The following is a 27,622-nucleotide window of genomic DNA, read 5'->3' as shown; positions in this document are numbered from 1 at the left end:
CGGGCAGAAGGGGTGGGCCTGGGCGGGATCAGCCCGTGGAGCGGTATGTGTCCTCGACTACCTTCGAAGCCCACTCCTGAAAAATAACGAAGGCAGTGTCTCAAGTCAAATCATGGTGTCCTGACACACGCACGGGCTGGCAGGTGGGGACTGACTTTCAGTGAGGCCTGAATTTTGTACCTGATCAGCTATGTGACCTGTCTTAGTCTCCCTTTCCTCATGCGCGCAGCTGGGTGTCCAAGCTCTGGTTCTTCACCTGGGCAACATTCGGCGTGGTGCTGTGCAGTGTACCATCCACCGAGCGCGGGGAGCCCAGCTGTTGAGGCGCATGGAGCAACAGGAGGAGGATGCGTATCACAAAGATCAAAAAGCAGCCTCTGACTGCTCCCCGGGCGGAAGGGAGCAGGGCGCGCTTGGGTGGGGATTGGTGGGGTGGAGAAGTGAGCAGATTCGAGTTCAACAAAAGGCAGCGTTTGCACCCACTAGAATTGCCCGGGATGAAGAGACACCGCACGGGGCTGGGAAGAGTTCACCCTTCAGCTGTGAACTCCAGCCAATTGAAGTCGAATCGAGATTTCCGCTAAGGATGCGCGACTTTCTCCACTCTCCTCCCACCGCGTTGGGGTACGCGCGACTGGTCCATTACAAGGCTCCCCCGATACCCCAACCCCAAGTCTGGGACACCTACGCGAGCAATTTCACGGGGGCGCGCTGAGCGTGGGGGGTGGGAGCCGCTACTTCTGCAGATCGAGGCGTTCCCAGGCTTTAATGTGGGGTGGTAATTGGCACAACATTCGGAGTTGTGCGAGCACTTCATTCTTGAGATGTAACGTAGCAAGCTGAAAAAGTATGAGCAAACCCTCTCGACCGCGGCAGGACTCGAACCTGCAATCTTCTGATCCGAAGTCAGACGCCTTATCCATTAGGCCACGCGGCCGCCTGGCGATTGGTCGTCTTTGGATAATCTAAAAACTCTCATTATCGTCCATAGGCTTGCCTGAGACCAATCCACCTGCTTCTTGAGTGGGGGAGGTTATGCCCTTGCTCCCAGAGTTTCGCAGGGCAGTCCCACCCGGAAGTCCCCTTCTTCCCCCGCGTGCGGACCGGTCCACTTGCGGCCCTGCTATTGGTCGCGCGGGGAGTTTCCCCGCCTGCCTCTCGGGTGAGCCGCGGGACCCAGCGCGGCGCAGACGGGAAGTTGCGGCTGCCAGCGAGGCTGACTGGTCCGGGTGGGAGCCGCACAGCACCCGGAGGCTGCGTAGGCCGCGCGAAGGGAGACGCCGCGTCGCTGGCCTGGGGGTCGGGACCGCGGACCCGGAGGCATTAGGCGGACCGAGGTTTCCGGCGGGTTCGGTGCCGGGGGCGGGGGGGCCGGGTCGTTGAGCTGCGGCGCGGCCCCTCCCTCTCCAGCCAGCGAGCGAGGCCCGGAGCGGGGCGGAGGCTCGTCCCAGGGCGCACCGCGGCGCCGCCCCCGGGCACAGGCGGGCGGCCGGGCGGGTGGGGGCCCCAGGGGAAGGCGGCCCGCCCGGTGGGTTCGAATCCGGGCGCTGTCACCTCCCGGCGCTGGGCCCTCGGGCCGTGGCGGTCGCGATCGTGGCAGCCACCATTTGCCGAGGGCCGGGCCGCGCGACACATCCTCCCTTGTCATACAGCAGTCCTGTATTACAGAATCCTTAACCCCATTTTACAGAGTAGGAAATGGGGGCCCGAGGAGCTTGCCCAAGGTCGCGCAGCTCCTAAGGGCCAGAACCGGGGTTCAGACCCTCCCTGACCTACTCCAGAATCTGGCCTTTTAACCAGCATGTGTGCCTTCATCTTCTCCCAAGTTCACTGAAGAACCTACGTGAATCTCAATGTACTCAGCAGGGGTATTGATATTTCCCCAGGTTGTTTGAGGCTTAACTGAGAAAATGTACCTAAAAGCGCCTGGCACGTTGCCTGGGACGCAATAAGTGCTCAAGGAATGATGGCTTCTAATATAACAGGTGATACGTATGTGATAACACTTTATATCGTCTATCTCCTTCAGGATTGTGGGTGGAAGGCAGGCATGGTCAGGCCCATTTCACTGACAGGAAAACAGAGACAAGACGTGTCTCTCTCCACGTCTTTCAGCCAGTAAAAGCAGCCAAGCTGGAGCCCAAAGCCAGGTGTCCTGAATCCCAGCGGGGGGCTCCCTGCACCAACCATGAACCGCCTGCTCTGGAGGAAAGTGACCGGCTCCACCGTCGTCGGGCCAGGGCCGGTTCCAGCTCCGGGGCGCTGGGTCTCCAGCTCCGTCTCCGTCCCCGTCCCCGTCCCCAGCGACGGGCAGCTGCAGCCGCCGCAGTCGCAAGCGCCATCCTCGGAGGGCGGGCAGCTGCGGTACAACCCATTGCACATCCAGATGCTCTCGAGAGGGCTCCACGAGCAAATCTTCGGGCTCGGCGGGGAGACGCCCGGCGAGGCCGCGGTGCGCCGCAGCGTCGAGCACCTGCAGAAGCACGGGCTCTGGGGGCAGCCGGCCGCGCCCCTGCCCGACGTGGAGCTGCGCCTGCCGCCCCTCTACGGAGGCAGCCTGGACCAGCACTTCCGCCTCCTGGCCCAGAAGCAGAGCCTGCCCTACCTGGAGGCCGCCAACTCCCTATTGCAGGCCCAGCTGCCCCCCAGGCCCCCGAGCTGGGCCTGGGCGGAGGGCTGGACCCGGTACGGCCCCGCGGGGGAGGCCGAACCCGTGGCCATCCCCGAGGAGCGGGCCCTGGTGTTCGACGTGGAGGTCTGCTTGGCAGAGGGAACTTGCCCCACGCTGGCGGTGGCCATATCCCCCTCGGCCTGGTAAGTGCAGGCAGGCTGGGGTCCGGAGGTGTTATCATTCGTAGGGGGCCCAACTTACTATGTAGTTTGTTTCCGGGAACATTTCCTGAGCTCCCACTGTGTGCCTGGCGGGTGCTTTTCTAGCTTACAGCGGCTGCGCAGTGAGGAAAATAGGCTTGACTCCAGCTTTCATGGATAGAAGATACAGGCAGTAAACACCCGCGAATGTTCGGTGGTGATAGGGGTTATGTGGACAATCACAGGAAAACGTTGTAGTAGAGACTGGGAGACCACTGGAGCTCACCTTGATTTGTTGCCTTTACCCATTCTCCAAAGAGATCCCTGAGAAGTTAGTCCAAGACATTTGAACAGTGTTTCTGTTTGGGGATGCTATTGGGTATTATGGGCAAGAGAAGTCTCTCTTTTAGGGGACTATCCGAGGCAAAATAAGACATTAGCATCCCTTAAATGCAGAGCAACCTCTGCAACTCTTCCCGATGCCTTCCCCCTTCCCACAGATAGCATCCCCTGGACCACTCCCAGCTGAGAAATGCTGCTTCCTTTCCTCAGCCTCCAAGCAGGCATTTTGGTCCCCAAAAGGTATATCCAGTCTTCTTTTCTAAATGACTTCCTAAGTGCTACCCAAGTTCCTCAAACGGTGATGGCAGTACTGTTTCTCCCCCTTTTTATTCTTTACTCCAGGATTAAAATATTATTTACAACCTTAATATTTTCAGACCTGACCAACAAAAAAATTGGCTATTTCTTTATTCCTATTGGAAGCTACATCTCTGTAAAGAAAGCTGCGAAATGTTAAATAGGCAGTTGAAAATGGTGAAAACATGCCTAAATAGATGATTAGGCATTAATGGCTGAAAGAGCAAAATGAGATGTTTCCTCATTGATTTAGTTCCAGCTAAGATGAAAACCACATGGGGAATCTCAGTGTTTACCATGTAACTCGATGGTCAGATAGAGGGAACACCGCTCGTCCTTTGAGAAGGTTAAGTAGGCTGTGGTGGCTGAAAGAAAATTAGAAAATCAGTGACAAGAAAGAATTGTTTTTTGATCTCTTGGTCATTATTGGACAATTTACCTGAAGTCACCTTTTCACGTCCTCCTCCTTCCTTTCCTACTTTGTCACCTCTTTCTCCCCGTTCTGTCCATCCTCCTCTTATTCTCATTCTATTCTAGCAAGTGGTACAGGGCGCAGCGCTCAGTTTGCCAGGGCTTAGACTTGGACCTCCCTCCTGGGGGTCCGACTGTGGTGGGGGTGCTTGATGGGGCCATGGTCACAGTCCACATTTAACCTGTGCACATTCCTGCAACATGACTGTATAACATCAGGTACCTGACCATCCCTCCATTTCCAGTGGGAGGGAGAAGCCTATGACAGCCCTTAGGAAGGCTTCCCAAAGGCTGCTGGTATCGGCTTTGGTCTTTAGACTAGAGCAGGGGTAGTCAGTCTTTTTATACCTACCGCCCACTTTTGTATCTCTGTTAGTAGTAAAATTTTCTAACTGCCCACCGGTTTCACAGTAATGGTGATTTATAAAGTAGGGAAGTAACTTTACTTTATAAAATTTATAAAGCAGAGTTATAGCAAGTTAAAGCATATAATAATTACTTACCAAGTACTTTATATCGGATTGTTGCTAAGTTTGGCAGAATAAATCTTTATAAAACAACTTACTATAGTTAAATCTATCTTTTTATTTATACTTTGGTTGCTCCACTACCGCCCAGCATGAAAGCTGGAACGCCCACTAGTGGGCAGTAGGGACCAGGTTGACTACCACTGGACTAGAGGGACATTCAGTAGTCTGTCAACATTTATCTGAGATTCACAGGGCAAGTGTAGTATTAATGGCATTGGTTCTGACTCATGTTAAATTGACCAGAGATGTTCGTGTTTTGGCTTCTTTTATCACAAATAAATTTATACTCAGATGGCTCTCATGCACAGCTGCCCACCTGGATCTTGTCATCAGTATGACTTCTTACTGCAACTAAAGTTTCTGTCATCACCTCAGCCTCAGACATTTGACACTCCTCAGCCTGTTCCACTGTGTTGTTTAAGAGCTTTCACATGCTAAATCGAAGGAGGAGCTTTCAGCTGGACTCCTTGAGCAGAGTCCCACCCTTTGAAGCGTGAGCTAGATTTTACCAGGTTTAAAACATGGAGCCTCTTTTTTGCTGACATCCCCACCAAAAAATTACTAGTTTAGTTTGTTGAAACTGTTGGCAGATAACCCCTTCTCCTCTCCCTGAGATAAAGGTTGCAGGGACCACCTTTGCAGCAGTGGTGGCCACGCATGTGGCCTGTCACTCACTTAGATGCTGACTGGCCTTGACCCTTTGGCATAACCCGTGCTGCACAACAGGCTTTTCCTCAGCAGCCATTTCCCCGTGCTTCTCCGTGAGCGGACTTCAGGCTTTTTGAGTCCCTGTGGGGCCCTCAGCAGGTCGCACCGGTCCCCTGGCCCTCGCCCCCACCCCGTGCGTGTGTGCAGACATTTCCTCCCTTCTGGCACTTTCCCTGGTCTCTCCCTGAGGGTGGTTGCTGGGAGAGGAACTGGTCCCCCACCCAGGGTGTGTGATTTGCTTCGTTATCCTTTAGAACCCTTCCAGCCTTCAGATGATTCATCCTGTACATGAGTTCATTTGTCTTTTTTTTTTTTTTTTTGTATTTTTCTGAAGTTGGAAAAGGGGAGGCAGTCCGACAGACTCCTGCATGCGCCTGACTGGGATCCACCCGGCACGCCCACCAGGGGGCGATGCTCTGCCCATCTGGGGCGTTGCCCTGTTGCAACTGGAGCCATTCTAGCGCCTGAGGCAGAGGCCACAGAGCCATCCCAGAGCCTGGGCCAACTTTGCTCCACTGGAGCCTTGGCTGTGGGAGAGGAAGAGAGAGACAGAGAGGAAGGAGAGGGGGAGGGGTGGAGAAGCAGATGGGCGCTTTTCCTGTTGCCCTGGCCGGGAATCGAACCTGGGACTCCTGCACACCAGGCCGATGCTCTACCACAGAGCCATTTTTTATTTTTGACACTTTCAATTAAAAAATACAATTTTTTTTTTTTTTGGTATTTTTCTGAAGCTGGAAACAGGGAGAGACAGTCAGACAGACTCCCGCATGCGCCCGACCGGGATCCACCCAGCACGCCCACCAGGGGGCGACGCTCTACCCCTCCGGGGCGTCGCTCTGCCGCGACCAGAGCCACTCTAGCGCCTGGGGCAGAGGTCAAGGAGCCATCCCCAGCGCCCGGGCCATCTTTGCTGCGGGAGGGGAAGAGAGAGACAGAGAGGAAGGAGGGGGGGAGGGGGGGAGAAGCAAATGGGCGCTTCTTCTATGTGCCCTGGCCAGGAGTCAAACCCGGGTACCCCGCACGCCAGGCCGACGCTCTACCGCTGAGCCAACCGGCCAGGGCCAAATTTCATTTTTTATTCTGTTATAATTGCTGTGTCATTTACTAGCACTTTGAGCACTATAGAGGGGTTGATAATATTTATAAAGCACCTCAGAGCGATGCACGTATTCGGTGACTGCGGGACACCCAGTACTGTGGCACTTAGCACCATTTTTCTCAGGAAGTAAATAAGTTTTTGTCACCCCTCACCACCACCACCCTGTACATACCGCCATAGACTGCTAGCTCTGGGAGGGTTAGGAGCGCCCTTGGTCTCACTGGTGTCCCCAGCAGCTAGTGTGACCTGGCCTGTGGTGGGAGGTATGCAGTGGGTGTTGTGAAGAGGAAGTTTCATGCTTCGAGGCCAAACCTGCCTGCCTCTCGCCCCCTTCAGGTATTCCTGGTGCAGCCAGCGGCTGGTGGAAGAGCGTTACTCTTGGACCAGCCAGCTGTCGCCGGCTGACCTCATTCCCCTGGAGGTCCCTGTCAGTGCCAGCGGCCCCACCCAGCGAAACTGGCAGGAGCAGTTAGTGGTGGGGCACAATGTTTCCTTTGACCGAGCCCACATCAGGGAGCAGTACCTGATTCAGGTAAGGATCCTGGGGCCAAGCACAGGCTCTGGCACAGGTGGGCTGTGAGCCCTGATCGCAGCAAGTAGGGAAGACCCTGTTGGCCAGCCCTGCTCTTGGTCCCTGTGCCAGCTGTTCTCTTCCCAGGACCTGCCTGTTATAGAACCTGAGTTGTCACAGGACAGATGGCCCTTCTCTCTGTGTGGCATGTTAGCGCTCAGCATAGGTCTTTGGACATTCTGGGCCATGCAGCCTGGACTCATGTCCTGCCTCCGCCACAGATGAATGGTGTGAGCTCCTCAACATCCCTGAGCCTCAGTTTCCTTATTGGTGAAAAGAGGGTGGTACCAGCAGTTATCTCAGGATTGTCTGAGGTCCGACCTCCAACACTGGGAACTGTGCCTGGAGTGTAGCTGTGGCAATTCTCAATTTTATGATAAGTGTTTTATCACTGTGTTCTCCCAACAGCGCAGGTGAGAGCATCCTTAGCCGATAGCGCTGAGGCTCAGCCTTGTTGACTTGCCCAGGACTGAGCTTGTGAGTGGGGGGGCTGGGAGCCAGGCTGAGCCTGATAGTTCAGAAGGCCTTGTTTTGGCTACTTTGTGCCCAGGGTGCCCCTCAGAGCTGTGGCTGGATGCTGGGAAGGACAGGTCTGTACCTTCAAGGGTGGCTAGAATTTGGGAGGGCAGGCCTGTCACAGATCAAGGGACAAGCATGAGCAAACATCAAGGTAGACATTTTGTCTTTAGTGTTGGGAGCTCTGGGCTGGGAAGGGAGGCTGTGCTGGGAGCCGAGGTGGGGCTGGCCCCTCAGCTGCAGCCTGTCCTCAGGGCTCCCGTCTGCGCTTCCTGGACACCATGAGCATGCACATGGCCATCTCAGGGCTAAGCAGCTTCCAGCGCGGTTTGTGGATGGCAGCCAAGAAGGGCAAGCACAAGGTCCGGCAGGTCACACCACGAGGCCAGAAGTCCCAGAAAAAAGCCAAAGGCCCAGAGGTGAGGGCATACTGCGGGGGGCCTGGGACCCCATCACCAGCCCGCTTCTCTGGCCTGAGACCAAGCTGATCTGCCCTATCCCTTGTTCAGGCCCCTCAGATCTCATCCTGGGACTGGCTGGACATCAGCAGTGTCAATAACCTAGTGGACGTGCACGGCCTCTATGTGGGGGGGCCTCCCTTAGAGAAGGAGCCCCGCGAACTGTTTGTCAAGGGCAGCATGAGGGACATCCGTGAGAACTTCCAGGTATGGTGCTGGGTGGGGGGCTCTGGGGAGATGGCTTTGGCAGACCCACCTAAACCCCAGGAGTACGGCGCCGGACCTGACCCCGAGGCCGGCGGTGGTAGTGGGATGGCTGCCCACCCAGCGCCTTCCTGTCGCCTGTGCCAGGACCTGATGCAGTACTGTGCCCAGGACGTGTGGGCCACCTACGAGGTGTTCCAGCAGCAGCTACCACTCTTCCTAGAGAGGTGAGGCGGGGTCTGGGTGGGAACCCTGGGGTTAGGGGGTACCCAGGACCAGGGCCCACTATCATCAAGTGCTGCTGGGTCTTTTTTTTATTTTTTATTTTTTTGTATTTTTCTGAAGTTGGAAACGGGGAGGCAGTCAGACAGACTCCCGCATGCGCCTGACCGGGATCCACCCGGCACGCCCACCAGGGGGCGATGCTCTGCCCATCTGGGGCGTTGCTCTGTTGCAACCAGAGCCATTCTAGCGCCTGAGGCAGAGGCCATAGAGCCATCCTCAGCGCCCGGGCCAACTCTGCTCCAATGGAGCCTTGGCTGCAGGAGGGGAAGAGAGAGACAGAGAGGACGGAGAGGGGGAGGGGTGGAGAAGCAGATGGGCGCTTCTCCTGTGTGCCCTGGCCGGAAATCGAACCCAGGTCCCCTGCACGCCAGGCCAATGCTCTACCACTGAGCCAACCGGCCAGGGCTGGGTCTTTCTTAAACTGAGGGACTTAGCCTTTCTGGGCTGAAAGGATGGAGCCACTGTGTCTGGTGGTGGCTACCTGGGCACTGGACTCTGTACAGAGGTCCCAGAGGGGAGCTGTGGGCTGTGCTGGAGATTCCCATGTGTGGCTCAGTTTATTAAGCATCTGCTCTGTACCCAGATCCAGAGCTCAGAGCTGCCCATCCATCTAGGTTAGGTTTGCTAGTCAGTCGGACTTCGGTTGTGGTCCAAGTCAAGTCCTAAACATCAGCCAGACCCAGTTCGAATCTTTTTTTGTGGCAGAGAGAGGGATAGACAGACAGGAAGGGAGAGAGATGAGAAACATCAATTCTTCGTTGTGGTTCCTTAGTTCATTGATTGCTTTCTCATATGTGCCTTGACGGGGGGAGGGGAGGGGAGGGGACGGCTACTGCAGACCTAGTGACCCCTTGCTTGAACCAGCGACCTTGGGCTCAAGCTTGTGAGCCTTGCTCAAACCAGATGAGCCCACGCTTAGCTGGCGACCTCGGGGTCTTGAACCTGGGTGCTTGGGATCCCAGTCCGACACTATCCACTGTGCCACCACCGCCTGGTCAGGTCCGGTTTGAATCTTGACTGTGGTATCCAACTCATTTGACCTTGGGCAAGTTACCATATTTCCCCATGTATAAGATGCACATTTTTTCAAAAAATTTGGAGTCTAAAAACTGAGTGCGTCTTATACAGTGGCTGTAGATATTTTTATTTGCATTTCCCACTTTTTCGCGCTTGTTTTTGCACTCATTGTTGAAGACAGTGAGGAGTTGTATAAATTTTATGATGAATAAAACCAGTTCAATAACTTTATATAATACATTTTTTTCAAATTTTGGGCCCCCAAATTACTGTGCATTTATACATGGGAGTGTCTTACACATGGGGAAATACAGTACTTGGCTTCCCTGAGCGTCCGTGTTCTCATCTGGACCACCGGCATGACTACCCCAGCTGTGAGGTTCATGCATTATCTTTTGTGTGTATGGGGTTATGAGCACGGTGCCAGGCACTTAGTAATTGCTCAGCAAATGGCATCTGTTTTTATTTTTGGGACCTGTGATTCCCTCATTACCTCTGAAGATGGGTTGATATTATAGGCATGTGCTGTATAATGACGGATGTGTAAGTGATGGTGGTCCCATAAGATTATAATGGATTATAAGCAAAATGTTTGTTTGCAGTAATGAAAGGAAAGGCTTTATAGACCCAACTATGATGTTGAATTTATTGCTAGCTCCGGGTGGTTTAAATAGATGAGGAGGCTCAGCATGCTGTCCACCCTCTGTGTGCCTGCTCATTTATTTTGGTTTTTAGGTTTCACATATAAGTGAATCATATAGTATTTATGTTTCTCCATCTGACTTATTTCACTGAGCATAATACCCTCTAGGTCCATCCATGTTGTTGCAAATGGCAAGATTGCATTCTTTTTAAATATTTTTGTTTTTAATTTATTGATTGATTTTTTAAAATTATTTATTTATTTTACAGAGACAGAAAGAGAGTCAGAGAGAGGGACAGACAGGAACGGAGAGAGATGAGAAGCATCAATCAGTTTTTCGTTGCAACACCTTAATTGTTCACTGATTGCTTTCTCATATGTGCCTTGACCGTGGGCCTTCAGCAGACTGAGTAACCCCTTGCTCGAGCCAGCGACCTTGGGTCCAAGCTGGTGAGCTATGCTCAGACCAGATGAGCCCGCGCTCAAGCTGGCAACCTCGGGGTCTCGAACCTGGGTCCTCCGCATCTCAGTCTGACACTCTATCCACTGCGCCACTGCCTGGTCAGGCTATTGATTGATTTTAAAGAGAGAGGAAGGGAGGGAGAGAGAGAGACAGGGAGGAGAGAGAGAAAGAGAGAAAGAGAAAGATCAACCTGTTTCTGTATGTGCCCTGACCGGGGTTGAACCTGCAACCTTGGCATATTGGGTTGGCACTCTAATGATTGAGCTATCTAGCCAGGGCAAGGTTTTATTTATAAAGGCTGAGTAATATTCCATTGTATATATGTATCACTTGTTCTTTATCCACTATCTACTGATGGGCACTGGGGTTGCTTCCATATCTTAGCTATTGTAAAATATGCTACAATGAACATAGGGGTGCATGTTTTCAAAATAGGGTTTTGGATTTCTTTAAGTAAATACTCAGAAGTGGAATTGCTGGGTCATATCTTTAAATTTTTGAGGAACCCCCATACTGTTACAATCCCACCAACAGTGCATGAGGGTTCCCTATATTTCCCACATCCTCACTAACGTTTGTTGTTTGTTGATTTATTGATAGCCATTTGGACAGGTGTGAGGTGTTATCTCATGGTGGTTTAATTTGCATGTCTCTGATGATTAGTGAGGGTGAGCATCTTTTCGTGTCTGTTGGCCATCAAGGTATGTCCTTTTTGGAGAAGTATCTATTCAGGTCATCTGCCCATTTTTTAATTGGATTTCTTTTCTGGTGTTAAGTTGTATGAGTTCTTTATATACTTTGGATAGTAACTCCTTATCATTGGAGAATATCTTCTCCCATTCAGTAGGCTGTCTTCATTTTGTTGATGGTTTCCTTTGCTGTGCAAAAATGTTTTAGTTTGATGTAGTCCCATTTGTTTATTTTTCTTGTTTCCCTTTCCCCAAAAGACATATCTAGAAAAACAGTACTAAGAGCAATGTCATATACTGCCTATGTTTTCTTCTGGAGTTTTATGATTTTGGGTCTTACGTATAAATCTTTAATCCATTTTGAATTTATTCTTGTAAACAGTGTAAGAAAGTGGATACTTTCTCAACACCATTTATTGAACAGACTGTCTTTACCCCACTGTATGTTCTTGCCTCCTTTGTCATAGATTAATTGACCATACAGGTGTGGGTTGATTTCTGGGCTCTCTGTTCTGTTTCATTGATCTTTGTATCTGTTTTTATGCCAGTGTCATGCTGCTTTGGTTACTATAGCTTGTAGTATAGTTTGATATCAGGTAGTGTGATACCTCCAACTTTGTTCTTTTTTTTAAAATTATTATTCATTTTTAGAGAGGAGAGAGAGAGAGAGGGAGAAAGAGGAGAGAGAGACAGAGAGAGAGAAGGGGGGAAGAGCAGGAAGCATCAACTCCCATATGTGCCTTGACCAGGCAAGCCCAGGGTTTTGAACCGGCGACATCAGCATTTCCAGGTCGACACTTTATCCACTGCGCCACCATAGGTCAGGCCTCCAACTTTGTTCTTAAGATTTAGCTATTCAGGATCTTTTAATTTAACTTTATTTTTTACAGAGACAGAGAGTGAGTCAGAGAGAGGGATAGACAGGGATGGAGAGAGATGAGAAGCATCAATCATTAGTTTTTCATTGCGCTTTGCAACACCTTAGTTGTTCATTGATTGCTTTCTCATATGTGCCTTGACCGCGGGCCTTCAGCAGACCGAGTAACCCCTTGCTGGAGCCAGCGACCTTGGGTCCAAGCTTGGTGAGCTTTTTGCTCAAACCAGATGAGCCCGCGCTCAAGCTGGCAAGCTCGGGGTCTCGAACCTGGGTCTTCCGCATCCCAGTCCGATGCTCTATCCACTCTGCCACCGCCTGGTCAGGCTATTCAGGATCTTTTGTGGTTCCATATAAATTGTAGGATAATTTGCCATTGGCATTTTAATAGGGATTGCACTGAATCTCTACATTGCTCTGGGTACTACGGATATTTTAACAATGTTAACTCTTCCTGTCCATGACCATGATATATGCTTCCATTTATTTGCATCTTCTTCAGTTTCTTCAGTGTCCTATAATTTTCTGAGTACAGGTCTTTTACCTCTATTCCTAGGTTGTTGTTTTTTATAAATGCAATTGTAAATGGGATTGTTTTCTTACTTTCTCTTATAGTTTGTTATTGGTGTATACAAGTGCGACCAATTTCTGAATATTTTTTTATCCTGTTACTTTACTGAATTCATTTATCAGTTCTAATCATTTTTTGGTTGAATCTTTAGGAATCCTGCTATATAGTGTCATGTCATCTGTACAGACACACACTTGGTCTTTTATACTGTGTTTTTACTGTATCTTTTCTATGTTTAGATATGTTTAGATACACAGATGCTTGCCATTGTGTTACAGTTGCTTACAGTGTTCAGTACGGTAACATGCCTTACACTTACAGGCTAGACCTGGGTGAGCAATAGTCACACGCTGTGCATAGTCACACACTATACAGATTGTAGCCCGGGTGTGCAGTAGGCTGTTCCATCTAGGTTAGTGTTATTGTACTATGTGATGTTGATACAATGACAATCACCTAAAAGTGCATTTCTCAGAATGTGTCCCAATTGTTAGGCAACACATGACTATATTTCCATTTTACAGATGAAAAAACTGAGGCTCAGAGAGGTGAAGTGACTTCCCAGGGTCTCATGGCTAGGAAGTAGTAACTCGGGTTTAAACCCCAGTCAGTCCAACTTCAGAGCTATGCTATGTGGGTGGTTGGGTTGAGGCTTGCCTCCTGTGGTCACTGATGGCAGCCCTGGTGTTTGCCCCCAAGGTGTCCCCACCCAGTGACTCTGGCCGGCATGCTGGAGATGGGTGTCTCCTACCTGCCTGTCAACCAGAACTGGGAGCGTTACCTGGCAGAGGCGCAGAGCACCTACGAGGAGCTCCAGCGGGAGATGAAGAAGTCGCTGATGGACCTGGCCAATGACGCCTGCCAGTTGCTCTCCGGAGAGAGGTAGCCAGGCCTCAGGGGGCAGGGCCCAGGCAGTGGGTGGGCAGGTGGCAGGCCTGGCTTTTGCATTGGCCTCAGCCCTGCCTGGTGGACTGGCTGTGCAGGTACAAAGACGACCCCTGGCTCTGGGACCTGGAGTGGGATGTGCAAGAGTTTAAGCAGAAGAAGGCAAAGAAGGGGAAGGGGAAGGAGAAGGAGCCGGCTGCCGCCAGCAGCTTGCCCACCAAGGAGGCTGCGGCCCCTGCAGATCCCAAGGACCAGGAAGGTGGGGAGCACGGGTGGGAGGGGGGGCAGAAACGCGCTCTGGGGAAGTGTTGCTCAAGCCTCTGGACATAATAGGGAGGACAGGTCTTTCTGAGAGACCCTCGTTCTGACCGTCCTCCCCACCCTGTGCAGACCCTGGCCCCCCCAGTGAGGAAGAGGAGCTTCAGCACGCTGTCACGGCACGTGCCTGCTTGGAGCAGCTGAAGGGGACCACAGAGCTGCTGCCCAAGCGGCCCCAGCACCTTCCTGGCCACCCTGGGTGAGCCCTGCCCCCTAATGTACTCAGTCTGCCCTCACCCCCCATCTCAGGATGCCCGTTTTGGGCCCCAGCACGGGGTGGTATGCTGCTATTTATTCCTGTGGACTTCCACTCCTGCGCTCCCTAGTTCCCTCCGACCCCGCTCCCCAGGCTCATTCATCACAACTGCACTGAGCCCCTGTGGTGTGCAGCCCATGGCAGCTGCCAGGGGTTCATATCGGAGCGTGCTCCTCCTCTCCAGGAGCTCCTTCAGCCTAGGAGGAGCCAGGCATGCAGACCAGCCGGTGCTGAGGCAGGGCCTCACTTTGCCTGGGGAAATCAGGGAAGGCTTCCTTAAGGAAGTGACCTTTCACGTGAGCCTCACAGAGTGGCAGAGTTGGGAAAATAGGGGTAGTGAGGGTGAACAGTAGGTGCCAGAATCATTTGCATGATTCTGAGAGTGAAGCCTCCGTACATTCTGTGCCCTGGGTGCCCCACTTGCCTTACCCTCGTGTCAGCCCTGGTGAACAGCATGTGGGAGACAAGCTCTGAAGGCCTGGGCATGTCACTAGAGCCGTGGTTGGGGGCCGATTTCATTTCCCTGGCTGGTTACCCTGCAGGAACTGGAGCTTGGGAAGGAACCACCCCCATCTGGCCCATGCTGTGGGTCCTGGCTGCTGACTTATTCAGTGGAACTGACAGGACTCTTTTCTTTTGAAGTCTCTGAATTATTCTAGGGGACTCCCTGCAGGTCCAGGCCACATCCCAGAGGAAGAGAATGGTGACTGTAGGCTGAAGTCACCAGAAGAAAGCCTGGAGGCCTTGGAGGGTGGGCAGAGCATGTCCTGGGGAGAGTCTTCCTTGCAGTCACCACTGTGACACTGTTCTCTTCTGGGGGCATAGGTGGTACCGGAAGCTCTGTCCCCGCCTAGATGACCCTACATGGACCCCGGGCCCCAGCCTCCTCAGCCTGCAAATGCGGGTCACACCTAAACTCATGGCGCTGACCTGGGACGGCTTCCCTTTGCACTTCTCAGAGCGACACGGCTGGGGATACCTGGTGCCCGGGCGGCGGGACAACCTGGCTAAGGTGCCAAGAGGCACCACCCTGGCACTGACTGGGGTGGCCTGCCCCTATAGGTGAGGCTAAGGCTCAGGGGAGGGACGGAGGGCTGGGCACCTGAGGACCCCTTTTTGCAGGAGAAACCAAGCCCAGCTCAGACTAGTGGGAAGAACTTGGGTTCTGAGACTGTGGGCTCTAGTCCTTTTTCCCATGGCCACCCCCTCCTCTGGGCCTCAGAGCCCTGTGGGGGGTCGAGGGCATGGCACCTGGGAGTGGGGAGAACTAAGGTCCTGCAAACCCCAGCCTGCCACCTGGGTGCTATATCATTTTCTATTTGTTACGCTGTCTAAAAACCAGGGAGAGCGCTGTCCAGTGTGTGAGGAGTAAGGGGAGTGTGGAAGGGGCCTGGCAGCTGCCTGGCCCGGAGCGGGCACCCATAACCAGAGGCTGCTGCTGCTCTTCTCTGCCCAGAGCCATCGAGTCCCTGTACAGGAAGCACTGTCTCGAGCAGGGCAAGCAGCAGCCGGATCCCCAGGAGATGGAGCTGGCCAAGGAGTTCCTGCTCACCGAGAGCAGCTCCATGTGGCAGATGGTGAGGGCGACACGGGCCTGAGCTCTGGGGAGGGTCACCATTCTCTCCCAGGAAGGGGGGATGAGGCATGGGGGTGTGCCCAGTTCTCACCCCAGGCGGGCCTGGGCTGTTTGCGTGTCGCAGGGAGGGGCTGGTGGATTCTGGCCGACCCAGCCTCCTCCTTCACTCCCTTGGTACCTGGGCCCATCCAGGTGGAAGAACTGGGCTGCCTAGAGGTGGAGGCTGAGGCCACGGTAGAGAACTTGGAAGCAGCAGTTCCGGGTCAACCCCCAGCTCTGGTGAGTGAGACGTGTGCTCAGGTCCTCTGGGTGGGTACTGGCTGGCAGGGTCCTATGTGCCCAAATAGCAGTTCTCCACCCGAGTTCCTGGGTCCTGGAGGGTTGTCAGATGCTGCCCTGCCTTGGTGTCTCCACACTTGTTGGAAGGCCAAGGAGAAAGCTGGAGACCTGGGGGCTATCCTGTCATTGCCCAGCTCATCTGCTGAATGCAGGTGCTGGAGCAGGGCCTGATCTAGGTGTGTGGCCCCACAGACTGGTGCCAGGGGCTCCAAAACGAGCCAGCCAGCCTATCACCATGGCAATGGACCTTACCACGATGTGGACATCCCTGGCTGCTGGTTCTTCAAGCTGCCTCACAAGGTGTATATACTGGTTCACACCCCACTCCCTGGTGTCCTCATTGTGCTCTGGGCTCACAGCAGGCATCCATGGCAACTCAAAGCAGGAGCGTACCCTTTCTGTAGGAATGATGGTGGCAGCCATGGGGCAGATCTCAGGACAGAGAGCACCATCTCTCTGAGCCTGTTTTCCTTCTGAAAACTGGGTGGGAAGGGCAGTGAGTGGAATTAAATGACATACGGCATGTCAAGTGTCTGGCACTGAATCTGCTACATTAGGTTCTTTTGACTGATGGCTGTTATTTGGAGGGGACTCAGGTTTGTGTCTGTGTCTTAGGGCCTTCCTGTGTGTGTGGCTGTCTGGGTGGGCTTTGCTCCAGACCACTCTGCACCAGGTTCTGCACTGTGTTGGGCAGAGCCTAAGTACACTGGTTCCCCCGCCAGGGGTCTGCCACATGCCTCCAGCCCTTGCTTCCTTTGCCCTCCCAGGATGGTAACACTTGTAATGTGGGCAGCCCCTTTGCCAAGGACTTCCTGCCCAAGATGGAGGACGGCACCCTGCAGGCTGGGCCAGGAGGTGCCAGTGGGCCGCGTGCCTTGGAAATCAACAAAATGATTTCTTTCTGGAGGAATGCCCATAAACGTATCAGGTGGGCCACCTGGGAGGGCAGAAACATGCTGGTCTGTGCCCCTGACGCAGTTGCTAGAAGCAGCTCTGGGACTCTGTTCCCCTGCCTGCCCTCCCCGGGGGGGCCCCTGACTCAGCTGCAGGGGCCAGCCCAGCGTGGTCTAGAGGCCTGACTACTTGTAGTCCTGGTGCAGTGACCACAGGCAGGTCATTTTCCCTGTCCAGCCTCAGCTTCCCTCTCTGTGTAAGGAGCGGAACTGTAGGACTTGGATGGCCCCTCCCAGCTTTCAAAGGAGCCCTTGGTGTACCTGCTGGAGTCCAGGGCTGTGGCTGTGGACCAGGGCTGGTCCTGTCTTGGGGACTGGGAGCTGGGTCCTGTAGGCTGACATGGAAAATGGAATCATGTTGAAGTCTGGTTCCAAGGTGGGTGGCTGCCAACAGCAGTGTTGGGGGCCGAGTGCTGCGATGGCTCCAGGTCTGCCGTGAACGGGGCTCAGGCAGTGGCAGAGGGGCTGTTGCCACCTCATGGCCACTCTGGGATTAGGGCAGAGACTGCCTTTGGCGGCCTGGCGAGTTCCCAGATGGCATGGCTCCTGCCTGGTGGATTCCAGGGTCACTGGTGGCTGTGCCAGGTCCTACCCTGAGTCATCAGTGGGAGGAGGATGGAGGGGGCAGGCACAGCGGCCCCCTGAGCTGGGGAGTGAGGGCCCTGGTGGGAGAGTGTTGGATTCTGCTGCCATGGTTGTGCTGAGCCTCACAATCTGTGTGTCCCCACAGTTCCCAGATGGTGGTGTGGCTGCCCAGGTCAGCTCTGCCTCGTGCTGTGACCAGGTATGGCCTGCCATGTGGTTGTGGGAATGGGGTAGAGGTGCGTCTTAGGATCAGAGCCAGCTGCTGAAGCTTATGTTCTCCTTCCCCCCAGGCACCCACATTACGATGAGGAAGGCAGCTATGGGGCCATTCTGCCCCAGGTGGTGACCGCTGGCACCATCACCCGCCGGGCCGTGGAGCCCACATGGCTCACTGCCAGCAATGCCCGGGTACATGTCCTCCATACCTCTGGTCCCAGCCCTTCCTCTCTGATGTCTCTAGAAACGGGTTGCACAGAGCCTTCAGTGAGGAGCATGAAAAGGAACCCGAGATCTGGGTCAGGCAGGACTCAGGTTCAAACCTAGCTTCACAATTCATCCCTTTTCAGCAGACATGTTCTGAGCACCTGCTGCTGGCTAGATATTGACAAGGCATGACAGCCACAGCTGTTGTGGTGAAAGGGGTACAGGGCCAGGCACAGAGGAGGGATTCCTTCACCTGTCAGCCCAGTTGCTGCTAGGCAGCCATCCCTGGGGCTGAAGTCAGGCAGGAATCTCCGGTGTCTAGGCAGGTCCTGACTTTACTCTTCTGCAGCCCAACCGAGTAGGCAGTGAGTTGAAGGCCATGGTGCAGGCCCCACCCGGCTACGTCCTCGTGGGTGCTGACGTGGACTCGCAGGAGCTGTGGATTGCAGCGGTGCTGGGAGATGCCCACTTTGCCGGCATGCACGGTGAGCCAGAGTCAGGGCTGGCCCAGCAGAGGCGCTCTGACCCCTGGGACCCAAGTTGCAAGGTTGGCAGCAGTGTTGCTGAGCCCCCTGGCTCACTCCCTCCTGTCCCCCAGGCTGCACGGCCTTCGGGTGGATGACCCTGCAGGGCCGTAAAAGCAGAGGCACCGACCTGCACAGTAAGACGGCCACCACAGTGGGCATCAGCCGTGAGCACGCCAAGATCTTCAACTACGGCCGCATCTATGGGGCAGGGCAGCCCTTTGCCGAGCGCCTGCTCATGCAGTTCAACCACCGGCTCACACACCAGGAGGCAGCCGAGAAGGCCCAGCAGATGTACGCTGTCACCAAGGGCCTGCGCAGGTGGAGTCTCCCCTTCATCATTCCTCCAGGGCCTCAGGCCTGCCTGACTGCCCATCTTTTCTACCTTTCCGGTTCCTACACCTTCTCCTGTCAGATCTGTGACCAAGTTCCAGGACAGTTCGTCCTTGGATTATGACCTTTGCTTAACAGTCAGCCTTAAACAGATTTCCTCATAGGGTTAAACTGTTGGCTATTTGGGATGGTGGTAACAGTTGGAGTCTGTCCTCTATTGGGCTGCATGCCACGACCCAAAGCTTGGACTTGTCTGGGCTCTCCTATTCCTGGCTGTGACCCTCACAAGCCAGTCTCTCCCTCTGCAGTAGAGCTGGTAGGGAGACGGCAGACCCCAGGATGGCTGTGGAAGTAGAACAGGTGGCAGGTGAATGCTCCTAGCCCAGGGCTTTGCATAGAGGCACTCACACGGTGTGACCTGCCTGCAGGTATCGGCTGTCAGAGGACGGGGAGTGGCTGGTGAGGCAGCTGCACATCCCCGTGGAGAGAACTGAGGATGGCTGCGTCTCCCTGCAGGATCTGCGCAGGATCCAGAGAGAAGCATCAAGAAAGTGAGAACTTTCTGTGTTAAGGATGGAGGGAGGGGCAGGATGTTCCTGGAAGAGCTGGGATGCTTTGTTTTCCGCTGAGAAACTGAAAGACAAAGCTCACCCCGTCTTCTCGGTCCCCAGGTCCCGCAGGAAGAAGTGGAACGTGGTTGCAGAACGGGTGTGGACGGAGGGCACAGAGTCTGAAATGTTCAACAAGCTGGAGAGCATCGCCACGTCTGAGGAACCACGGACCCCAGTGCTGGGCTGCCGCATCAGCCGAGCCCTGGAGCCCTCAGTGGCGCAGGGGGAGGTATTCGCACCCTTGGGGCGTGAGGAAAGGGTCACGGAGGGAGAGGAGGGCTCTTGTGCCACCTCCTACTGCTGACGAACGGGTGTGTGGCAGAACCTCTCACCTGTGCCCACCTACCCTCCGCAGTTTATGACCAGCCGTGTGAACTGGGTGGTGCAGAGCTCTGCTGTGGACTACCTACACCTCATGCTCGTAGCCATGAAGTGGCTCTTTGAGGAGTTTGCCATTGATGGGCGCTTCTGCATCAGCATCCACGACGAGGTGCGCTACCTGGTGCGGGAGGAGGACCGCTACCGTGCTGCCCTGGCCCTGCAGATCGCCAACCTCCTGACCAGGTAGGACGGCCGCGTGCTCACATGCAGGTTGCAGACCAGGCTGAGTGGGTTCTGAGTCTGGAATTGCACCTCAGCATCTCACTGGGGGGTGCTGGAGTGGGGAGCAGTGCTGGCCCTTGTGCGCCCTTGGTCACATGCTCTGCTCTAAGGGGTACATTCATCCCTGCGGGAGTGCTGGGTCTTGGCTGCGGACCACTAAGAGGAGGCCGGTCTCTTTCAGGTGCATGTTTGCCTACAAGCTGGGTCTCAACGACCTGCCCCAGTCAGTCGCCTTTTTCAGTGCCGTAGATATTGACCGGTGCCTCAGGAAGGAAGTGACCATGGATTGTAAAACGCCTTCCAACCCGACTGGGATGGAAAGGAGATACGGGATCCCCCAGGGTGAGCACAGCACACTCACGTTGCTCATTACATGTAGGAAGTAAGGTGGACTAGGAAGTGGTCTGGACAGCAAGCTTGGGGCACCAGAGGATATGAAATCCACTCTTAACAAATAGGTAGGCTGTTTGTTTATAACGTGCCCTGCCTGGGTCCAAAGTGAACATGATGTTCAGATTACAAAGGGATGAGTTTCTAGAGTGTGTTCGTAGGAAGTGAAGGAATATTCAGAGCCCTGTATTCTTCCATCTGTGCCTTTTCCTCTTGAACCACACCAGAAATGTTTAAAGATTTATTGTGTAAAGTCAGTGCATCCTTAGATGAAAAAAATTGTGCTTTGAATGCCAAACAGTTGCAAAGCTTACTTTCTATTTAGAGTGTATCTAAGAAACATTTTATACAAGAACGTGGATCCTCCAAATGGAACATGGCAATTATTCTTACCCTCCCAGCCTCCTTTCCCATGTTAACATTAAGCTCCTTTCTCATTCCTGGGCTCTGAGAACAGGTCCTGAGAAAGCGTCATAACCAGTCTGCACTTTCTTTCAGGTGAAGCGCTGGATATCTACCAGATCATTGAACTCACCAAAGGCTCCCTGGACAAGCAAAGCCAGCCTGGATCATAGCTCTGCCTGGGGCTCAGTATTTGCTCCCATGGAGCTCCATCTGGGTGACACAGGCGCCCACACTCAGGCTCTTAGCTGTGCTTTTCCAGTTGCAGGACCTGCCAAGAACGACTGCCTGCGGCTGAAGGTGCAGTTGATTTCAGTGGATTCAGAACCAAGATGCCAACATCAGTGCAGGCTGTAGGACAAGGGGATAGTGTTGCTTGCTAGGTAAAAAGAAAGCAGAAGCCCCAAAGTTCATATTAACTCAGGCATTTCATTTCTTTTTTCCTTTTCTTCTTGGCTGGTTCTTTGTTCTGTCCCTCGTGCTCTGACGCAGTGTCCTAGAAGGGGAGAAGTACCACATTAGTGTGAAAAACCTGCTCAGAGGCACTGAAAATAAAGACAAGTCCTTTATCTTCTCAAGGTCTGTGCAGCCATGCTTTCTCCCCTTCATGCTCCCTGACACTAGCAGAGGGGAGGCCTCAAATACAGTTAGGCAGCATTCACCTTTCCTTCAGACTTTTGTTAACCTGGTGAGATGTATGGGACAAGATCACAGAGAAGCATCAAAATGCTGCCAAATGCTCACCTCCAATGTCACATAGTAGGTAAAGGGGCCAGGTGCACTATGGCCTAGAGTGTGACAGTCTGTAGGCGCAAAATCAGAACCTTCCAACATTGGGTTCTGCTTCAGAGATGCTGAGGGTTCGGTGTGCTCTTGAACTGGTGTAACTAAAGCGAGATGGATGGACCCGAGGAAAAGGGAGAAGAGGAAGTCAACTGAGGTCCTGGGCCAGAATGCTGGCACTAATCAGTCATTTTCCAGTGGTTCACCTGCAGTTAGACTGTTTTGTTGCCACCCCCTTTCCGGAAACGTTACCCAAAATGTATACAAGTTTGGGCACCTGGGTGTGGCTCAGTTTCCAATGTTTTCTTGAGTTTTTAGTTTCATTTTTGCCCCATTCACTGTCTGTGACTGTTCCTGGCCAGGCTACCAGCAACCAATGCAGAAGGGTGGCTGGGGTTTGCTGCCCTGCCCGAAGCAGACACTGACCTCTTCGTTTTCTTCTTCCTCCTCCTCCTCCTCCTCCTCCTCTCGGAGAAGCGTGTTCAGGATGTTTCCTTTGATCTTGAAGTCCCGCGAGGTGCTGAGCTTCATGTGCTGCATCAGGTTCACCTGGGACAGGATGGGAGCATGGGCGCACACTCCTGCTGCACAGCCTCACCCACTTTTCCTACTTAAAGCAAGCACACTCCCTGGACCTGTTTTTCCATCAGCTTCCTCCATGACATTTGGATTCAGGCCATCAGATCAGAAAACGAAAAGGCCTAGTTCTTTTCCTACCGAACTCTGTAGTCTGGCTGCTGCAGTTTGCCCGTTCCCCTCCCAGGGTAAATGACACTAGGAAATAACAGCGTGTTTACCTTAGATCTCTTGGAAAGGGAGATGAGAAATTTTTCATACTGTTCAATGGCAAAAATGAGATTTGGGATTGGCTTGGTCTCCCGCAGAACTCTGGCCTATAGGGCAGAAAAGAGAAGACCTGAATTTCAGGTATGGGGTTTCTGAAATTGTCCTCTAAAGCTCTCAGGAGAACTGCCCATGGCTCTGGGGCTGTCTTCCAATCAAATGCAGTCTTACCTAGGTGCCAGGAATCTAAAAATTTTGGCAGTTCAATCTCATTAAAGGACTTAAAATGCCAACAGGGATCGATCCATTTAGAATTCCTAAGTAAGCTGCCTGAGGGAAGGCTCATCTGCAGAAATCTGGATGCCTCTGACCCGAGTCAAAACAAGGAGCCCACCCGCACTGGCTCTACTTCTAGGCTGCAGGTGAATTTTCACTACTGAGATTACTGTCCCCTGGTTTGCATTATAACTTGTAGATCCCTCCAGCCATTTCTTATACATGTAAATATGCTTCTATATTTTTTAAAACCCACAAATGAAGGCACTGTTCTTTTTCTTTTTTTAAAAAAAGACTATCTTGGAGATAATTCTATATCTGAGCATTTAGATTTATATTTTTCCATGTCTGCATAGTATTCTACAGTATAAATGTGCTAAAACTCACTTCGGATTAGTGACATCCTAAAAATGGGATTACTGCATTAAAGTGTGTAGGTCTCCTAAAATTCAGCAGTTACTACCAACTTGCCTCCTAGAGTCACTGTCACTTCACCTTTGTCTTAGGGAGCCCAGTCCCTGCATCCAAAGCAGCTTACACACACTGGAGAGGAGGGCATGCCTTCACTAACTTCTGAAAGAACCCTTCCCAATGGATATCCTAAACTACTATTTTTAAAGAAAGTTCAAGATTCTCTGGTCCATCCTGAATAAAGCATGTTTTTTGGTTCAGAGAAAACATGTTACATCTGAACATAAAATCTGTGGGCAGCAACCACACACTTTCCCAGCTTTGTTGGCGATAATTCACATACCATATGATTCACCCCTTAACACTACAGTTCTATGTTTTTCATATATTCATGGAGTTGTGCAACCATCACCACTTAGAGACTTTAGAATATCTTCATGCCTGCAAAGAAAACCTGTCCCCCTCTTAGCAGGTACCTCCCCAGTCTCTCCTATCCAATCCCCAGCTCTAGGTGTACTTTCTGCCAGTACCACTGATGTACTTTGTCGCTTTCAATTTGCTGCTTCTGGTCAGTGTGCCTGGCTCCCTCCTCGCACCCATTCCCAGGGCCCCCGGCAGCCACACTGCACTGAGGGCCAGCGGCTCACCATGGCCACGGGGACGGCAGCGTGCTTCTTCTTTCCTCCCATACAGTTGAAGCTCCCACTCTTCTTGTTCTAGAGAAACAGAAACAGCTTCTCTTACTCCTGAAGACTTCAGAGGTTAGTAGTGGTAGTTTTCTAAGAAGGTGATTACAGCCGAGTACAGGGACTCCTAAGGGAACCAAGTCTTGGTAAAGAGAATGTCCTGCAGCAGTTGCTGGAAGGTGGGAGCTTTTTGTGACACCTATAATCCTCACACATTTTCTACCATTCTGAGATTTACAATCTTGCTCTTGGAACCAGCACCTGGACATAAGGGCAGGACCAGCCATTATTGTGCCAGGCAAGCCAGGGGCTGGTGAGGTATAGAAGGATGATTAAAATGGGGGTGTCGAGGGAGGAGCAGGGATTGGTGTTTTGGCAACTGGCTGAAAGAGTTCCATAAAGGAAAGGAAGTCAGAGAAAAATGTTTGCTTGTTAATCAGCTGACTTGTCAGTAAGGCCTTAAGTCAAATATAGATGGGTAAAAATATCCAGGGAATACATCAACTAGTTTTGTGTAATGCAGAAAAAGGAATAGCTGTCTAGGAGGTGCCTGCTAATTTGCAAAAAAAAAAATGCTTGAGAAACACAGAAATTCAAAACCCTCCAACAGTTTACACGTCAGAATCACGAATGAGTCTAGACCAGAAGCTGGGCAGCTACAGCCCACAGGCCAAGTCTAGCCCACTTATTTTTTAAAATGAAGTTTTATTGGAAAACAGCCAGGCTCATTCATTTGTACATTGTCTGTGGCTGCTCTGAAGTTACAATGGCAGACCAGAGTAGTTGTGAAAGTGACTATCTGTTCTTAGCACTCATCTCTAATTTCTCATCATGTACATGGAGATAACAACCGGTCTCAAGTGTAGTGAGGATGAATGAGGTGATGCATAAATGAGGTGAGGAAATAACGTTACACCACCACCAGGCAAGGGCTGTAGAGAGCCAGGTAAAGGTTAGCTATTCTAACCAAATGAAATGGTATTACAGCAGGTTTCCCAAGCTGTACTGTGATATGCTATATTCTGTCAAATTGTAGTATTACAAAAGTTCTTGAATAAGTTTGAAAACTACTACTGAACATATTCAATAATTGCCACACCTGTCAAACTTTAATATGCTTAGCATATTAGAGATGAGAAATATGTACAAGTGTTTTTCACTGACTCCTTTTTCTGGAGAACTGTCTCAGTCTATACGGCATGCTTTGTAAAATGTGGCCCTTTGTGGGCATCATTGAGAGCTGGAGACGGGAAACTAAAAAACTGAACATGAAATGAAAAAGCAGTGAGATAAAAGGAGGACCAGAAGTAACAGCTTGATGAGAAAGGGCTGCAGACTGCTGACCCAGACAATAAATGGATGATACATTTGTGTATGTATGTGACAGAGAGGGACTGACAGGAAGGGAGAGAGATGAGAAGCATCAATTCTTCGATGCAGCACCTTAGTTGTTAATTGATTGCTTTGTCACATGTGCCTTGACCAGGGGGCTACAGCAGACCGAGTGACCCATTGCTCAAGCTGGTGAGCTTTGCTCAAACCAGATGATCCTGCACTCAAGCCAGCGATCTTGGGGTTTCAAACCTGGGTCCTCTGCATCCCAGTCCAATGCTCTATCCACTGCACCACCGCCTGGTCAGGCTGGACGGTACAGTCTTGACCTAGATGACAAAACTGGTACAAAGGCATGGTGATAGAGCACAGTTTTGAAAACTCACGCGGCTATACCAGGTGACAGGCCACTCTGGTCACTAACGCTCAAGGGAAGGGAAGGAGACACCTTTACTACACACAATGCAGCAAGTTACCGATAGGAGGATCCTGTATCTGCAAATGAGACGGAGGCAGGAAACGGGGGGCATCACTATCAGAGTGCTCAGTCCACTGTTCTGACATTGGCTGTAGGATCCTGGCTGGGTCTGACCCATTAGTAGACATTCTCTGGTTCTTCAAAAATTAGTAACAGCCCTATAATACTCTATCTGCACTGGCTAAGTGGCCTTGGCACAGAACAGCCCACACAAAAGTTATCTGGCCCAAACTGTCAATAATGACATTAAAAAACCCTGGTTTGGGTTCACGGTAAAAGGGACTCAGGTATTACAAGAATCTGCTGGTATTTGAGACCAGATGACATTTAAAATCCAGATCCTGAAAGAACCCATTACTTATTTAATATGAGGGGTCGAGGCAGCTGACAGAATCTCCTCACCTTCCCGACAGTGATGCTGCCCTCACCACACGCTGCCCGATCCTGACCCTTCATATGCTTGCTGCCACCCAACTCACATTCCCAAAGGGCGCCCACGAGCATGGCTGTGGAGTCCCCCAGAAATAAGCCAAGTCCCTGAGTCCCAATATGCTTGTTCTCTCCCTGCTCTAAATGCAAGCATAGCAAATGGTTCTCTCGCCATGTTAAGATAAACTTGTGTGTGTGACTGAAGACTGCCTCACTGCAGAGATTTCAAGCCTTGGCTTAGTCTTAAATGGGCGCCTTTGGCTTACGGTAAGTAAGGATGAAACTTTCTATACTCAGCTCAGGTGGCTAAGCGGTCCCCTGGTAATGTAAGAAGTCCTTTCTGATTTGAAGACCTACTTTGGTACTAACTCTGAGTCACTTACCTGTACATAAGAAATGAAAGAATAGCACACAGGTGTCAGATGAGACCCTGACAGCTTCACCTGCAGCAAAGAAAAAGAAAATCGATGTAACTGTAGGAAGAAAATACCTTTCCCCGTTCCTAAGAAAGGCATTCTTAACTCACCAGCTTTTCCATCATTTTTGGAATTCCTCTGGAGCTTCGACACACCTGGAGATACTAACAAAAGATTCCTCGATTTAGTGTATCATCCTATATAAATATCCCGTGAAACCAAAGCTAATGGACTGTGACTCATTGCTCCAACTGCAGAAAAAGAGCTACTCCACTCCCAGAGCATCCCACACACAAGGCTTCCCACTCTCCTCAAAGCTCCTAAGCTTCACTAAGAGGTGAGGAAAGGTTTGTTTTGAACTTGTTCAGCTCATTGCTTTGAAAATCCTTCAGGATGAGCATCCTTACAACTAGAAAACGAATGACTTGCTGTTTTTCCTCTAAAAATAACGGCAGTAAAGAGAAGAGGCTCTCAGGATTTCCACTACAGAGGTTTAGTAGCCACACAGTTGTAACCAGAGCTGCCCTTCTCAGAAACAGCTGCACTACCGTGTGGCGGTGCTGTGGGCTGGTCTGTAATCTCTTGGGTTGTCTATGCCTGAGTATTTAATATGGACCGTTGCCCTCTGAATGTCTGCTGAGGACCAAAATGTTCAACTGCAAGAAAAGAGCTTTTTGTTAACAGACACTAAGCATTAACTTAAATTCAATGCCAAGTATGTCTTGTATTTTTTTAAAAAATAATCTTCCTTCCCACACTAGTTACCCAACCTGTAAAGCATTTAACACCTACTTATTAAAAGCAAGAAAGAAGGGGCCCTGGCCAGTTGGCTCAGAGGTAGAGCATCAAGCCAGTGTGTGGAAGTCCCAAGTTCAATTCCTGGTCAGGGCACATAGGAGAGGCAACCATCTGCTTCTTCCCTCCCTTTCCCCCATCTCTCTCTCTCTTCTCTTCTCATAACCAAGGCTCGATTGATTCAAGCATGTTGGCCCTGGGTGCTGAGGATGGCTCCACTGAGCCTCCATCTCAGACACTAGAAATAGCTTGGTTGTGGGCATGACCCCAAATGGGCAGAATATTGGCCCCAGACAGGGGTCACCAGGTGAATCCCAGTTGAAGCACATGTAGGAGTCTGTCTCTGTACCTTCCCTACTCTCACTTAAAAAAAAAAGAATAAACACCAATGCCTAGACTGGTCCTGGTCGAGGTAGTGTAATTTTGGGGGGGAATAAAATTGAATTCTACATCTATAGTCAAAATTAAGTCTTAGAAGACACTGGA

The 27,622-nt window shown here is 51.8% G+C and overlaps 2 protein-coding genes and 1 non-coding gene across 6 annotated transcripts in view; 1 reads left to right on the top strand and 2 right to left on the bottom strand.

Annotated features, from left to right (window-relative positions):
• Positions 1-864: 864 nt before the first annotated feature.
• On the bottom strand, positions 865-937 carry TRNAR-UCG (transfer RNA arginine (anticodon UCG)). The gene has a single exon. It is a non-coding gene; the product is annotated as a tRNA-Arg (tRNA).
• Positions 938-1,175: 238 nt separating this feature from the next.
• POLG (DNA polymerase gamma, catalytic subunit) lies at positions 1,176-21,067 on the top strand. Of its 2 annotated transcripts, XM_066240308.1 has the most exons (24): positions 1,176-1,337; positions 1,887-1,985; positions 2,116-2,814; positions 6,595-6,790; positions 7,600-7,764; positions 7,855-8,010; positions 8,155-8,234; positions 13,249-13,431; positions 13,533-13,693; positions 13,825-13,951; positions 14,834-15,070; positions 15,465-15,585; positions 15,777-15,863; positions 16,116-16,223; positions 16,691-16,851; positions 17,607-17,660; positions 17,752-17,869; positions 18,234-18,369; positions 18,483-18,729; positions 19,170-19,292; positions 19,413-19,581; positions 19,708-19,916; positions 20,137-20,297; positions 20,844-21,067. In XM_066240308.1, the coding sequence occupies exons 3-24, from the start codon at positions 2,189-2,191 to the stop codon at positions 20,918-20,920; spliced, it is 3,702 nt and encodes a 1,233-aa protein (XP_066096405.1). In that variant the 5' UTR covers positions 1,176-1,337; positions 1,887-1,985; positions 2,116-2,188; the 3' UTR covers positions 20,921-21,067. The 2 variants fall into 2 exon arrangements, with proteins under 2 accessions (XP_066096405.1, XP_066096407.1); XM_066240310.1 differs by lacking the exon at positions 16,116-16,223.
• The window catches only part of FANCI (FA complementation group I), a 63,938-nt gene continuing 57,343 nt past the window's right edge, over positions 21,028-27,622 (bottom strand). Inside the window, exons 33-38 of one of the 3 annotated variants that reach the window (XM_066240307.1) lie at positions 26,452-26,505; positions 26,309-26,368; positions 23,648-23,716; positions 22,328-22,423; positions 21,957-22,079; positions 21,028-21,243 (exon numbers count right to left, since the gene is read on the bottom strand). In XM_066240307.1, the coding sequence (XP_066096404.1) occupies positions 21,163-21,243; positions 21,957-22,079; positions 22,328-22,423; positions 23,648-23,716; positions 26,309-26,368; positions 26,452-26,505 (483 nt within the window). In that variant the 3' untranslated portion in view covers positions 21,028-21,162. Of the gene's footprint in view, positions 22,080-22,327; positions 22,424-23,647; positions 23,717-26,308; positions 26,369-26,451; positions 26,506-27,622 lie in introns of all 3 variants that reach the window. The other 2 variants (XM_066240306.1, XM_066240305.1) reach the window with 2 other exon arrangements.

Source organism: Saccopteryx bilineata, chromosome 7 (genome assembly GCF_036850765.1).
Source record: "Saccopteryx bilineata isolate mSacBil1 chromosome 7, mSacBil1_pri_phased_curated, whole genome shotgun sequence".
NCBI lineage: Eukaryota > Metazoa > Chordata > Mammalia > Chiroptera > Emballonuridae > Saccopteryx > Saccopteryx bilineata.
This window is presented reverse-complemented; position numbering and strand designations above follow the sequence as displayed.